Here is a 15,094-nt window from a genome sequence, read left to right on the forward strand (position 1 = left end):
GATGATGTTGATGATGTTGATGATGTTGATGATGTTGATGTTGATGATGTTACAGCTGCTACTACATAACTTTGGGTGGCGAGGGGGCTTCATGGTGCTGGGGGGACTGTGATGTTGATGATGTTGATGATGTTGATGTTGATGATGTTACAGCTGCTACTACATAACTTTGGGTGGCGAGGGGGCTTCATGGTGCTGGGCGGGCTGCTACTCAACTGCTGTCTGTGTGGGGCTCTCATGAGGCCTCTCACTCCAGGAGGACAGGCACTGAAGCTGATGGGCGCTGGTACGAACATCATCAACATCGTCAACATCATCGTCATCAACATCGTCAACATCATCATCAACATTGTCGTCAACATCATCGTCAACATCATCGTCAACATCATCGTCAACATCATCGTCAACATCATCGTCAACATCACCACCATCACCACCATCGTCACCAACATCACCAACATCACCATCATCAACATCGCCAACATCACCATTAACACCATCGCCACCATCAACATCGTCTCCATCACCACCATCACCACCATCACCACCATCACCACCATCACCACCACCATCGTCAACATCGCCACCATCGCCACCATCAACATCATCACCTTCGCCATCAACATCGTCACCATCACCGCCATCAACATCACCATCATCGCCACCATCAACATCGCCACCATCACCACCAATCAACATCGCCACCATCACCATCGTCACCATAGCCACCACCGCCATTAACACCATCATCATCGCTATCGTCAACTTCACCGCCATCACCATCACCACCATCATCATCATCGTCACCAACATCACCACCACCATCACCACCACTACCACCATCACCACCATCATCACCACCTCCACCACCACCTTCACCACCATCACCACCACCACCATCACCACCACTACCACCATCACCACCATCACCACCACCATCAACACCACCACCATCATCACCACCACCACCACTACCACCATCATCACCACCACCATCACCACCACCACCACCATCAACACCATCACCACAATCACCACCACCACCACCACCGTTACCAGCTGCATGAGCCTCAGCAGGGTCATCCCCACTTTTGTGCCACGATATTTTCCTGGCCGAGGGATGTCCCCTCCCCCAGGGCCTCACAGAAATGCTCAGCAAATCTGCGAACCTGTTCCCTGGGGGTCGGAGATTGGATCGCCTTCATTATCATGTCATGTAGGGCAGTCTGTGCACAAACGCCATCGCCTTGACCAGGTCAATAAAGCAGAGATGTAGGTCTTGTGTTGGAATTCCCTACACCTCTGCTGTAGCAGACGGACAGAAAATATGGCATCTGTGCAGGACCGCCCTTTCCTGAAACCGCATTGGGGCTCCGCAAGCCTCTCCTCAGCGTGCCTGGCAAGGCGATGTTGAATAATCCTTGCCAGGACCTTGAGGAGTGAGATGCCCCTGTAATTGTTACAGTCTGTGCGGTCCCCCTTCTTAAAGAGGGGGACCACCAGGGCATCCTTCCAATCCTGCGGAACCCGTCCAGTGGTCCAGACTGTTGCTATGATGTCATATAGGGCAGTCTGTGCACAAACGCCACCCTCCCTCAGCATTTCGCTTGCGAGATTGATCTCTGCCCGGTGCCTTTCCTGGTCTCAGACTCCGGATCGCCTTCAGTACTTCCTCAACAGATGGCACCTCAGCCAGCCACTCACAGGGGGTGACCTCTTCTCCCTCTCATGTCTCTCCTCTCATATCTCCCCCCGTGTCTCTCACCCTGCCTCTCTTTCACCCTGTCTCTCTCCCCGTGTCTCTCTCCCCGTGTCTCTCTCCCCGTGTCTCTCTCACCCTGCCTCTCTCGCACCCTGCCTCTCTCACCGTGTCTCTCTCTCCCCGTGTCTCTCCCCCGATGTCTCCCCCCCCCCGTGTCTCTCCCCCCGTGTCTCTCTCCCCCCCCCCGTGTCTCTCTCCACGTGTCTCTTACCCCGTGTCTCTCTCCCCCCCCCCCCCGTGTCTCTCTCACCGTGTCTCTCTCTCCCCGTCTCTCTCACTGTGTCTCTCTCTCCCCCCGTGTCTCTCTCTCACCATGTGTCTCTCACCCTGCCTCTCCCCCCGTGTCTCTCCTCTCATGTGTCTCTCCCCCCACGTCTCTCTCACCGTGTCTCTCTCTCCCCGTGTCTCTCCCCCGATGTCTCCCCCCCCCGTGTCTCTCTCCCCGTGTCTCTCACCCCCCCCCCCCCCAGACACCGCCACTGCACCACCACCACCCCCACGCCGCCGACCCCTGATCGACCTCTCCGTGGTCCGCCACCGTGGTTTCGTGGTGTACGCGGTGGCTGCCACCCTCATGTCTCTCTCACCGTGTCTCTCTCACCGTGTCTCTCTCACCGTGTCTCTCTCACCGTGTCTCTCTCTCCCCCCGTGTCTCTCTCTCCCCCCGTGTCTCTCTCTCACCGTGTCTCTCTCTCCCCCCGTGTCTCTCTCTCTCACCGTGTCTCTCTCTCCCCGTGTCTCAACCCCCATGTCTCTCTCTCACCATGTGTCTCTCACCCTGCCTCTCTCCCCGTGTCTCTCTCACCCTGCCTCTCTCACACCCTACCTCTCTCCCCGTGTCTCTCCCCCCATGTCTCTCTCACCCTGCCTCTCTCACTGTGTCTCTCTCACCCTGCCTCTCTCCCCGTGTCTCTCTCACCCTGCCTCTCTCTCACCCTGCCTCTCTCCCCGTGTCTCTCTCTCCCCCCGTGTCTCTCTCTCACCGTGTCTCTCTCTCCCCGTGTCTCAACCCCCATGTCTCTCTCTCACCATGTGTCTCTCACCCTGCCTCTCTCCCCGTGTCTCTCTCACCCTGCCTCTCTCCCCGTGTCTCTCTCCCCGTGTCTCTCACCCCCCCCCCCCCAGACACCACCGCCACTGCACCACCACCACCCCCACGCCGCCGACCCCTGATCGACCTCTCCGTGGTCCGCCACCGTGGTTTCGTGGTGTACGCGGTGGCTGCCACCCTCATGTCTCTCTCACCGTGTCTCTCTCACTGTGTCTCTCTCACTGTGTCTCTCTCACCGTGTCTCTCTCTCCCCCCGTGTCTCTCTCTCCCCCCGTGTCTCTCTCTCACCGTGTCTCTCTCTCCCCGTGTCTCAACCCCCATGTCTCTCTCTCACCATGTGTCTCTCACCCTGCCTCTCTCCCCGTGTCTCTCTCACCCTGCCTCTCTCTCACCCTGCCTCTCTCTCACCCTGCCTCTCTCCCCGTGTCTCTCTCACCCTGCCTCTCTCCCCGTGTCTCTCTCCCCGTGTCTCACCCACCCCCCCCAGACACCACCGCCACTGCACCACCACCACCCCCACGCCGCCGACCCCTGATCGACCTCTCCGTGGTCCGCCACCGTGGTTTCGTGGTGTACGCGGTGGCTGCCACCCTCATGGTGCTTGGCCTGTTCGTGCCGCCGGTCTTCGTGGTGAGCTACGCCAAGGACCTGGGCACGGCCGACGCCAAAGCCGCCTTCCTGCTGTCCGTCATCGGCTTCGTCGACATCTTCGCCCGGCCCGTCACGGGGATCCTGACGGGCTTGGAGCGAGTGAGGCCGTATTCTACCTACCTGCTCAGGTGAGGTTGGGGAGGGGTGGGGGGGTGGTGGGGGGGGTGGTGGGGTGAGGGGGGTGGGTGGTGGGGGGTGGGAGGGGGGTGGTGATGATGGTGGTGAAGGTGGTGGTGGAGGTGGTGATGATGGTGAGGGTGGTGGTGAGGGGGTGGGGAGGGTGGGGTGAGGGGGGTGGTGAAGGTGGTGGGGGGGTGGTGGGGGGTGGTGGGGGTGGTGGTGAAGGTGGTGATGATGGTGGTGAAGGTGGTGGTGAGGGTGGAAGAGATGGAGATGATGATGGTGGTGGTGGTGGGGGGTGGGGGTGGTGGGGGGGGGTGGTGGGCATCTTGACGGGCTTGGAGCGGGTGAGGCCGTATTCTACCTACCTGCTCAGGTGAGGTGGGTGAGGGGTGGGGGTGGTGGGGGGGGTGGGTGAGGGGGGTGGTGACGGGCTTGGAGCGGGTGAGGCCGTATTCTACCTACCTGCTCAGGTGAGGTGGGTGAGGGGTGGGGGTGGTGGGGGGGGTGGGTGAGGGGGGTGGTGACGGGCTTGGAGCGGGTGAGGCCGTATTCTACCTACCTGCTCAGGTGAGGTGGGTGAGGGGTGGGGGTGGGTGAGGGGGGTGAGGTGAGGGTGGGTGGGTGGTGGGGGTGGTGACGGGCTTGGAGCGAGTGAGGCCGTATTCTACCTACCTGCTCAGGTGAGGTGGGTGAGGGTGGGGGGGAGGGGGGTGAGGCCGTATTCTACCTACCTGCTCAGGTGAGGTGGGTGAGGGTGGGGGGGAGGGGGGTGAGGCCGTATTCTACCTACCTGCTCAGGTGAGGTGGGGGAGGGGTGGGGGGAGTGAGGGGGGTGGGGTGAGGTGAGGGGGGTGGGTGGGGGGGGGTGAGGTGAGGGGGGTGAGGTGAGGGTGGGTGGGTGGTGGGGGTGGTGACGGGCTTGGAGCGAGTGAGGCCGTATTCTACCTACCTGCTCAGGTGAGGTGGGGAGGGTGGGGTGGGGGGGGGTGAGGCCGTATTCTACCTACCTGCTCAGGTGAGGTGGGTGAGGGGGGGTGAGGTGAGGGTGGGTGGGTGGTGGGGGTGGTGACGGGCTTGGAGCGAGGTGAGGCCGTATTCTACCTACCTGCTCAGGTGAGGTGGGGAGGGTGGGGGTGGGGTGAGGGGGGTGGGGTGAGGGGGGTGGGTGGTGGGGGGTGGGAGGGGGGGTGGTGATGATGGTGGTGAAGATGGTGGTGGAGGTGGTGATGATGGTGGGGGTGGGGGTGGTGGTGAGGGGGTGGGGAGGGTGGGGTGAGGGGGGTGGTGAGGCCGTATTCTACCTACCTGCTCAGGTGAGGTGGGGAGGGTGGGGTGGGGGGGGGTGAGGCCGTATTCTACCTACCTGCTCAGGTGAGGTGGGTGAGGGGGGGTGAGGTGAGGGTGGGTGGGTGGTGGGGGTGGTGACGGGCTTGGAGCGAGGTGAGGCCGTATTCTACCTACCTGCTCAGGTGAGGTGGGGAGGGTGGGGGTGGGGTGAGGGGGGTGGGGTGAGGGGGGTGGGTGGTGGGGGGTGGGAGGGGGGTGGTGATGATGGTGGTGAAGGTGGTGGTGGAGGTGGTGATGATGGTGGGGGTGGGGGTGGTGGTGAGGGGGTGGGGAGGGTGGGGTGAGGGGGGTGGTGAGGCCGTATTCTACCTACCTGCTCAGGTGAGGTGGGGAGGGTGGGGTGGGGGGGGGGTGAGGCCGTATTCTACCTACCTGCTCAGGTGAGGTGGGTGAGGGGGGGTGAGGTGAGGGTGGGTGGGTGGTGGGGGTGGTGACGGGCTTGGAGCGAGGTGAGGCCGTATTCTACCTACCTGCTCAGGTGAGGTGGGTGAGGGTGGGGGGGAGGGGGGGTGAGGCCGTATTCTACCTACCTGCTCAGGTGAGGTGGGGGAGGGGTGGGGGGGGGTGAGGGTGGTGGGGTGAGGTGAGGGGGGTGGGTGGGGGGGGGTGAGGTGAGGTGGGTGAGGGGGGTGAGGTGAGGGGGGTGGTGACGGGCTTGGAGCGAGTGAGGCCGTATTCTACCTACCTGCTCAGGTGAGGTGGGGAGGGTGGGGGGGAGGGGGGTGAGGCCGTATTCTACCTACCTGCTCAGGTGAGGTGGGTGAGGGGGGTGAGGTGAGGGGGGTGGTGGGGGTGGTGACGGGCTTGGAGCGAGTGAGGCCGTATTCTACCTACCTGCTCAGGTGAGGTGGGGGGGGGTGAGGGGGGGTGGTGGGGGTGGTGACGGGCTTGGAGCGAGTGAGGCCGTATTCTACCTACCTGCTCAGGTGAGGTGGGTGAGGGGGGGTGAGGTGAGGGGGGTGGGGTGAGGGGGGTGAGGTGAGGGGGGTGGTGACGGGCTTGGAGCGAGTGAGGCCGTATTCTACCTACCTGCTCAGGTGAGGTGGGGGAGGGGGGGGTGAGGTGAGGGTGGGTGGGTGGTGGGGGTGGTGACGGGCTTGGAGCGAGTGAGGCCGTATTCTACCTACCTGCTCAGGTGAGGTGGGTGAGGGTGGGGGGGAGGGGGGTGAGGCCGTATTCTACCTACCTGCTCAGGTGAGGTGGGGGAGGGGTGGGGGGGGGGGTGAGGGTGGTGGGGGTGAGGTGAGGGGGGTGGGTGGGGGGGGTGAGGTGAGGTGGGTGAGGGGGGTGAGGTGAGGGGGGTGGTGACGGGCTTGGAGCGAGTGAGGCCGTATTCTACCTACCTGCTCAGGTGAGGTGGGGAGGGTGGGGGGGAGGGGGGTGAGGCCGTATTCTACCTACCTGCTCAGGTGAGGTGGGTGAGGGGGGTGAGGTGAGGGGGGTGGTGGGGGTGGTGACGGGCTTGGAGCGAGTGAGGCCGTATTCTACCTACCTGCTCAGGTGAGGTGGGGGGGTGAGGGGGGGTGGGGTGGTGGGGGTGGTGACGGGCTTGGAGCGAGTGAGGCCGTATTCTACCTACCTGCTCAGGTGAGGTGGGGGGTTGTGAGGGTGAGGGGGGTGAGGCCGTATTCTATCTACCTGCTCAGGTGAGGTGGGGAGGGTGGGGGGGAGGGGGGTGAGGCCGTATTCTACCTACCTGCTCAGGTGACGTGGGTGAGGGTGGGGGGGAGGGGGGTGAGGCCGTATTCTACCTACCTGCTCAGGTGAGGTGGGGGGTGGGGTTGGGGGGAGGGGGGTGAGGCCGTATTCTACCTACCTGCTCAGGTGAGGTGGGGGGGGTGGGGTGGGGGGGAGGGGGGTGAGGCCGTATTCTACCTACCTGCTCAGGTGAGGTGGGTGAGGGTGGGGGGGAGGGGGGTGAGGCCGTATTCTACCTACCTGCTCAGGTGAGGTGGGGGAGGGGGGTGAGGTGGGGTGAGGGGGGTGGGTGGTGGGGGTGGTGACGGGCTTGGAGCGAGTGAGGCCGTATTCTACCTACCTGCTCAGGTGAGGTGGGGGAGGGTGTGGTTGAGGGGGGTGAGGCCGTATTCTACCTACCTGCTCAGGTGAGGTGGGGGGGGTGGGGTGAGGTGAGGGGGGTGGGAGGGGGGTGGGTGGTGGGGGTGGTGACGGGCTTGGAGCGAGTGAGGCCGTATTCTACCTACCTGCTCAGGTGAGGTGGGGGGGGGGGGTGAGGTGAGGGGGGTGAGTGGTGGGGGGTGAGGTGAGGGGGGGTGAGGGGTGGTGGTGGTGGTGGGGGTGGTGACGGGATTGGAGCGAGTGAGGCCGTCTTCTACCTACCTGCTCAGGTGAGGTGGGGGAGGGTGGGGGAGGGGTGGGGTGGGGTGAGGCCGTATTCTACCTACCTGCTCAGGTGGGGTGAGGTGAGGGGGGTGGGTGGTGGGGGGTGGGTGGTGGGGGTGGTGACGGGCTTGGAGCGAGTGAGGCCGTATTCTACCTACCTGCTCAGGTGAGGTGGGGGGGTGAGGTGAGGGGGGTGGGTGGTGGGGGTGGTGACGGGCTTGGAGCGGGTGAGGCCGTATTCTACCTACCTGCTCAGGTGAGGTGGGGGAGGGGGGGGGTGAGGTTAGGGGGGTGGGTGGGGGGGGGTGGGGAGGGGTGGTGGTGAGGGGGGTGGTGGTGGGGTGGGGGGTGGGTGGGGGGGTGGGGGTGGTGGTGGGGGGGGGTGGTGGTGATGGGGGGGAGGGGGTGGTGGGGGTGGTGGTGGGGGGTGGTGGGGGGTGGGGGGGTGGTGGTGGGGGGGGGGTGGTGGGGGTGGTGGTGGGGGGTGGGGGTGGTGGTGGTGGGGGGGTGGTGGTGGTGGGGGGTGGTGGTGGTGGGTGGTGGGGGTGGTGGGGGGGTGGGGTGGGGAAGTGGTGGTGGTGGTGGTGAGGGTGGTGGGTGTGGTGGGGGAGACACGGGTGTCTCTCTCCCCGTGTCTCTCTCCCCGTGTCTCTCTCCCCGTGTCTCTCTCCCCGTGTCTCTCTCCCCGTGTCTCTCTCCATCTCTCTCTGCATCTCACCGTGTCTCTCTCCCCGTGTCTCTCTCCCCGTGTCTCTCTCCCCGTGTCTCTCCCCGTGTCTCCCCGTGTCTCTCTCCCCGACTCTCTCTCCCCGTCTCTCTCTCCATCTCACCGTGTCTCTCTCCCCGTGTCTCTCTCCCCGTGTCTCTCTCCCCGTGTCTCTCTCCCCGTGTCTCTCTCCCCGTGTCTCTCTCCATCTCTCTCTCCATCTCACCGTGTCTCTCTCCCCGTGTCTCTCTCCCCGTGTCTCTCTCCCCGTGTCTCTCTCCCCGTGTCTCTCTCCCCGTCTCTCTCTCCATCTCACCGTGTCTCTCCCCGTGTCTCTCTCCCCGTCTCTCTCTCTATCTCCCCGTGTCTCTCCCCGTGTCTCTCTCTCACCGTCTCTCCCCGTGTCTCTCTCCCCGTGTCTCTCTCACCCCGTAGCTTCGCGATGATCTTTAACGGCACTGCTGACCTACTGGGCTCATTCGCCAGCACCTACACCGTGTCTCTCTCCCCGTGTCTCTCTCCCCGTGTCTCTCCCCGTGTCTCCCTGTCCCCGTGTCTCCCTCCATCTCCCCATGTCTCTTTCCATCTCCCCATGTCTCCCTCCATCTCGCCATGTCTCCCTCCATCTCGCCGTGTCTCTCTCCCCCCGTGTGTCTCTCTCCCCGTGTCTCTCCCCGTGTCTCTTTCCATCTCTCTCTCTCCATCTCACCGTGTCTCCCTGTCCCCGTGTCTCCCTCCATCTCCCCATGTCTCCCTCCATCTCGCCATGTCTCCCTCCATCTCCCCGTGTCTCTCTCACCGTGTCTCTCTCTCCCCGTGTCTCTCCCCGTGTCTCTCTCCCCGTCTCTCTCCCCGTCTCTCTCTCTATCTCCCCGTGTCTCTCCCCGTGTCTCTCTCTCCCCGTGTCTCTCTCCCCGTGTCTCTCTCACCGTGTCTCTCTCTCCCCGTGTCTCTCTCTCCATCTCTCTCTCTCCACCTCTCTCACCGTGTCTCTCTCTCTCTCACCGTGTCTCCCTGTCCCCGTGTCTCCCTCCATCTCCCCCATGTCTCTTTCCATCTCCCCATGTCTCCCTCCATCTCGCCATGTCTCTCTCCCCCCGTGTGTCTCTCTCACCGTCTCTCCCCGTGTCTCTCTCTCCCCGTGTCTCTCCCCCGTGTCTCTCCCCGTGTCTCTCTCACCCCGTAGCTTCGCGATGATGTTTAACGGCACGGCTGACCTACTGGGCTCATTCGCCAGCACCTACACCGTGTCTCTCTCCCCGTGTCTCTCTCACCGTGTCTCTCTCACCGTGTCTCTCTCTCTCTCACCGTGTCTCCCTGTCCCCGTGTCTCCCTCCATCTCCCCATGTCTCCCTCCATCTCCCCATGTCTCCCTCCCATCTCGCCGTGTCTCTCTCCCCCCGTGTGTCTCTCTCACCGTGTCTCTCTCACCGTGTCTCTCTCTCCCTCCCCGTGTCTCTCTCCATCTCACCGTGTCTCTCTCACCATGTCTCTCTCTCTCTCACCGTGTCTCCCTGTCCCCGTGTCTCCCTCCATCTCCCCATGTCTCTTTCCATCTCCCCATGTCTCCCTCCATCTCGCCATGTCTCCCTCCATCTCGCCGTGTCTCTCTCCCCCCGTGTGTCTCTCTCACCGTGTCTCTCTCACCGTCTCTCTCTCACCATGTCTCTCTCTCTCTCCCCGTGTCTCCCTGTCCCCGTGTCTCCCTCCATCTCCCCATGTCTCCCTCCATCTCGCCATGTCTCCCTCCATCTCGCCGTGTCTCTCTCTCCCCGTGTGTCTCTCTCCCCGTGTCTCTCTCACCGTGTCTCTCTCACCGTGTCTCTCCCCGTGTCTCTCTCACCGTGTCTCTCTCACCGTGTCTCTCCCCGTGTCTCTCTCACCCCGTAGCTTCGCGATGATGTTTAACGGCACGGCTGACCTACTGGGTTCATTCGCCAGCACCTACACCGTGTCTCTCTCCCCGTGTCTCTCTCACCGTCTCTCTCTCTCCCTCCCCGTGTCTCTCTCCATCTCACCGTGTCTCTCTCACCATGTCTCTCTCTCCCCGTGTCTCCCTGTCCCCGTGTCTCCCTCCATCTCCCCATGTCTCTTTCCATCTCCCCATGTCTCCCTCCATCTCGCCATGTCTCCCTCCATCTCGCCGTGTCTCTCTCCCCCCGTGTGTCTCTCTCCCCGTGTCTCTCACCGTGTCTCTCCCCGTGTCTCTCTCACCCCGTAGCTTCGCGATGATGTTCAACGGCACGGCTGACCTACTGGGTTCATTCGCCAGCACCTACACCGTGTCTCTCCCCCCGTGTCTCTCTCTCCCCGTGTCTCTCTCTCCCCGTGTCTCTCTCCCCGTGTCTCTCTCCCCCGTGTCTCTCTCTCCCCGTGTCTCTCTCACCGTGTCTCTCTCCCCGTGTCTCTCCCCGTGTCTCTCCCCGTGTCTCTCTCACCCCGTAGCTTCGCGATGATGTTTAACGGCACTGCTGACCTACTGGGTTCATTCGCCAGCACCTACACCGTGTCTCTCTCCCCGTGTCTCACCGTGTCTCTCTCTCCCCGTGTCTCTCTCTCCATCTCTCTCTCCACCTCTCTCACCGTGTCTCTCTCTCTCTCACCGTGTCTCCCTGTCCCCGTGTCTCCCTCTATCTCCCCATGTCTCCCTCCATCTCCCCATGTCTCCCTCCATCTCGCCGTGTCTCTCTCCCCCCGTGTGTCTCTCTCACCGTGTCTCTCTCTCACCGTGTCTCTCCCCGTGTCTCTCTCACCCCGTAGCTTCGCGATGATGTTCAACGGCACGGCCGACCTACTGGGTTCATTCGCCAGCACCTACACCGTGTCTCTCTCCATCTCGCCATGTCTCCCTCCATCTCACCGTGTCTCTCTCCCCGTGTCTCTCCCCGTGTCTCCACCCCGTAGCTTCGCGATGATGTTCAACGGCACGGCTGACCTACTGGGTTCATTCGCCAGCACCTACACCGTGTCTCTCTCCCCGTGTCTCTCTCACCGTGTCTCTCTCCCCCCGTGTGTCTCTCTCCCCGTGTCTCTCCCCGTGTCTCTCCCCGTGTCTCCACCCCGTAGCTTCGCGATGATGTTCAACGGCACGGCCGACCTACTGGGTTCATTCGCCAGCACCTACACCGTGTCTCTCCCCCCGTGTCTCTCTCCGTCTCTCTCCCCGTGTCTCTCTCGCCCCGTAGCTTCGCGATGATGTTTAACGGCACGGCTGACCTACTGGGTTCATTCGCCAGCACCTACACCGTGTCTCTCTCCCCGTGTCTCTCCCCGTGTCTCCACCCCGTAGCTTCGCGATGATGTTTAACGGCACGGCTGACCTACTGGGTTCATTCGCCAGCACCTACACCGTGTCTCTCTCCCCGTGTCTCTCTCCCCGTGTCTCTCCCCGTGTCTCTCCCCGTGTCTCCACCCCGTAGCTTCGCGATGATGTTCAACGGCACGGCCGACCTACTGGGTTCATTCGCCAGCACCTACACCGTGTCTCTCTCCCCGTGTCTCTCTCCCCGTGTCTCTCTCACCCCGTGTCTCTCTCTCCATCTCTCTCTCTCCACCTCTCTCCCCGTGTCTCTCTCCCCGTGTCTCTCCCCGTGTCTCCACCCCGTAGCTTCGCGATGATGTTCAACGGCACGGCCGACCTACTGGGTTCATTCGCCAGCACCTACACCGTGTCTCTCTCCCCGTGTCTCTCTCACCGTGTCTCTCTCCCCCCGTGTGTCTCTCTCCCCGTGTCTCTCCCCGTGTCTCTCTCACCCCGTAGCTTCGCGATGATGTTCAACGGCACGGCCGACCTACTGGGTTCATTCGCCAGCACCTACACCGTGTCTCTCTCCCCGTGTCTCTCTCCCCGTGTCTCTCTCCCCGTATCTCTCTCTCCCCGTGTCTCTCCCCGTGTCTCCACCCCGTAGCTTCGCGATGATGTTTAACGGCACGGCTGACCTACTGGGTTCATTCGCCAGCACCTACACCGTGTCTCTCTCCCCGTGTCTCTCTCCCCGTGTCTCTCTCCCCGTGTGTCTCTCTCCCCGTGTCTCTCCCCGTGTCTCTCCCCGTGTCTCTCTCACCCCGTAGCTTCGCGATGATGTTCAACGGCACGGCCGACCTACTGGGTTCATTCGCCAGCACCTACACCGTGTCTCTCTCCCCGTGTCTCTCTCACCGTGTCTCTCTCTCCCCGTGTCTCTCTCTCCCCGTGTCTCTCCCCGTGTCTCTCTCACCCCGTAGCTTCGCGATGATGTTCAACGGCACGGCCGACCTACTGGGTTCATTCGCCAGCACCTACACCGTGTCTCTCTCCCCGTGTCTCTCTCACCGTGTCTCTCTCCCCCCGTGTGTCTCTCTCCCCGTGTCTCTCCCCGTGTCTCTCCCCGTGTCTCACCCCATAGCTTCGCGATGATGTTCAACGGCACGGCCGACCTACTGGGTTCATTCGCCAGCACCTACACCGTGTCTCTCTCCCCGTGTCTCTCTCACCGTGTCTCTCTCCCCCCGTGTGTCTCTCTCCCCGTGTCTCTCCCCGTGTCTCTCCCCGTGTCTCACCCCATAGCTTCGCGATGATGTTCAACGGCACGGCCGACCTACTGGGTTCATTCGCCAGCACCTACACCGTGTCTCTCTCCCCGTGTCTCTCTCACCGTGTCTCTCTCCCCCCGTATCTCTCTCTCCCCGTGTCTCTCCCCGTGTCTCCACCCCGTAGCTTCGCGATGATGTTTAACGGCACGGCTGACCTACTGGGTTCATTCGCCAGCACCTACACCGTGTCTCTCTCCCCGTGTCTCTCTCCCCGTGTCTCTCTCCCCGTGTGTCTCTCTCCCCGTGTCTCTCCCCGTGTCTCTCCCCGTGTCTCTCTCACCCCGTAGCTTCGCGATGATGTTCAACGGCACGGCCGACCTACTGGGTTCATTCGCCAGCACCTACACCGTGTCTCTCTCCCCGTGTCTCTCTCACCGTGTCTCTCTCCCCCCGTGTGTCTCTCTCCCCGTGTCTCTCCCCGTGTCTCTCCCCGTGTCTCACCCCATAGCTTCGCGATGATGTTCAACGGCACGGCCGACCTACTGGGTTCATTCGCCAGCACCTACACCGGCCTCGCGATTTTCTGCGTCTTCTTCGGCGTCTCGTACGGGATGGTGGGAGCCCTGCAGTTCGAGGTGCTCATGGGTCTCACGGGCCCGCAGACATTCCCCTCCGCGCTGGGACTCGTACTCCTCATGGAGGCCGGAGCCGTACTCGTCGGACCTCCCGGAGCGGGTGAGCGGGGGGGGGGGGGGGGTGAGGGTGGAGGGGTGATGGTGGTGGTGGTGGAGGTGGTAGAGGTGGGGATGGTGGTGAAGGTGGTGATGGTGGAGGGGGTGGTGGTGGTGATGGTGGAGGGGGTGGTGAAGGTGGTGGTGATGGTGGTGGTGATGGTGGTGGTGGTGGTGGAGGGGGTGGTGATGGTGGTGGTGGTGGTGGAGGGGGTGGTGGAGGTGATGGTGGAGGGGGTGGTGGTGGTGATGGTGGTGGTGGTGGTGATGGTGGAGGAGGTGGTGGTGAAGGTGGTGATGGAGGTGATGGTGGTGATGGTGGAGATGGTGGTGGTGGAGGTGGTGGAGGTGGGGATGGTGGTGAAGGTGGTGGTGGTGAAGGTGGTGGAGGTGGTGGTGGAGGTGGTGGTGGTGGTGATGGTGGAGGGGGTGGTGGTGGTGGTGAAGGTGGTGGTGGTGGTGGTGAAGGTGGTGATGGAGGTGATGGTGGTGGTGGTGGAGGTGGTGGAGGTGGTGAAGGTGGTGGTGGAGGAGGGAGATGATGGTGGTGGTGGTGAAGGTGGTGATGGTGGAGGTGGTGGTGGAGGTGGTGGTTTGAGGTGATGGTGGAGGTGGTGGAGGTGGTGGAGGTGATGGTGGAGGTGGTGGTGATGGAGATGATGGTGGAGGTGGTGGTGATGGTGATGGTGGAGGAGGTGGTGGTGAAGGTGGTGATGGAGGTGATGGTGGTGATGGTGGAGATGGTGGTGGTGGTGGTGGAGGTGATGGTGGTGGTGGAGGTAGTGGTGGAGATGATGGTGGTGATGCTGGAGGTGGTGGTGATGGTGGTGGAGGTGGTGGTGGTGAAGGCGATGGTGATGGTGGTGCAGGTGGTGATGGTGGTGGTGATGCTGGAGGTGGTGGAGGTGGTGGTGAAGGTGGTAGTGGTGGAGGTGATGGTAGTGGAGGAGATGGAGTTGTTGCTGGTAGTGGTGGTGGAGTTGTTGATGGTGGTGGAGTTGTTGGTGCTGAACGGTGTCACTTCACCGCTCGACCACAAACTCCATCTCCGCTGCCCCCACGGACACAAGCTGGTCCTCCCCTAGGTCGACTCAGCCTCTACCTCCCCCTCACCTCCACCCCCCCCCCCCCCCCCCCAGGCCGCTTGGTGGACTACACGCACAGCTACGTCTACATCTTCTACTTGGCGGGCGCCGAGGTTTTGCTGTCGGGCCTCGTGTTGGCCCTGGGGGCTCTCTTCTGCCTCAGGGGACATCGACACACGCACCACGTGGAGGGGGCAGCGGGGGGGGCAGTGGGGGGGGCAGCCAATGGGCAGGGAGACACGGAGACGCGCGTGTGACGAGGGGGGTGGTGGGGTGTCTACACACTCACTCACTCACCACTCAGCCACTCACTCAGCCACTCATTCACCCACCTACCCACCCACTCACCTACTCAGCCACTCACTCACTCACTCAGCCACTCACTCAGCCACTCACTCACTCACTCAGCCACTCACTCAGCCACTCACTCACTCACTCAGCCACTCACTCAGCCACTCACTCACTCACTCAGCCACTCACTCAGCCACTCATTCACTCACTCACTCATCTACCCACCCAATCACTCACCCACTCACTCACCTACCCACTCACCTACCTATCCACTCAGCCACTCACTCACTCACTCACTCACCCACTCACTCAGCCACTCACTCACTCACTCAGCCACTCACTCAGCCACTCACTCACTCACTCAGCCACTCACTCAGCCACTCACTCACTCACTCAGCCACTCACTCAGCCACTCATTCACTCACCTAACCACTCAGCCACTCACTCAGCCACTCATTCACTCACTCACTCATCTACCCACCCACTCACTCA

At 62.5% G+C, this 15,094-nt stretch overlaps 1 protein-coding gene across 1 annotated transcript; it reads left to right on the forward strand.

The window, feature by feature from the left end:
- The first annotated feature begins 144 nt into the window (after positions 1-144).
- On the forward strand, positions 145-14,568 carry LOC144955548 (monocarboxylate transporter 4-like). The gene is made up of 5 exons (XM_078885735.1): positions 145-294; positions 944-979; positions 3,288-3,592; positions 13,004-13,230; positions 14,366-14,568. Exons 1-5 carry the CDS (start codon positions 145-147, stop codon positions 14,566-14,568), a joined length of 921 nt encoding a protein of 306 aa, XP_078741861.1.
- The last annotated feature ends 526 nt before the right edge of the window (positions 14,569-15,094 follow it).

This window comes from Lampetra fluviatilis, unplaced genomic scaffold (genome assembly GCF_964198595.1).
Source record: "Lampetra fluviatilis unplaced genomic scaffold, kcLamFluv1.1 SCAFFOLD_992, whole genome shotgun sequence".
Lineage (NCBI taxonomy): Eukaryota > Metazoa > Chordata > Hyperoartia > Petromyzontiformes > Petromyzontidae > Lampetra > Lampetra fluviatilis.

What these genes read in the sequence shown, in the direction of transcription:
- LOC144955548 (XM_078885735.1), top strand. Translation starts at nt 145, where the DNA reads ATGTTACAGCTGCTACTACATAACTTTGGGTGGCGAGGGGGCTTCATG. An exon ending in TATTCTACCTACCTGCTCAG is followed by an intron (nt 3,593 to 13,003) that starts GTGAGGTTGGGG and finishes CTCACCCCATAG; the next exon opens with CTTCGCGATGATGTTCAACG. An exon ending in CGTCGGACCTCCCGGAGCGG is followed by an intron (nt 13,231 to 14,365) that starts GTGAGCGGGGGG and finishes CCCCCCCCCCAG; the next exon opens with GCCGCTTGGTGGACTACACG.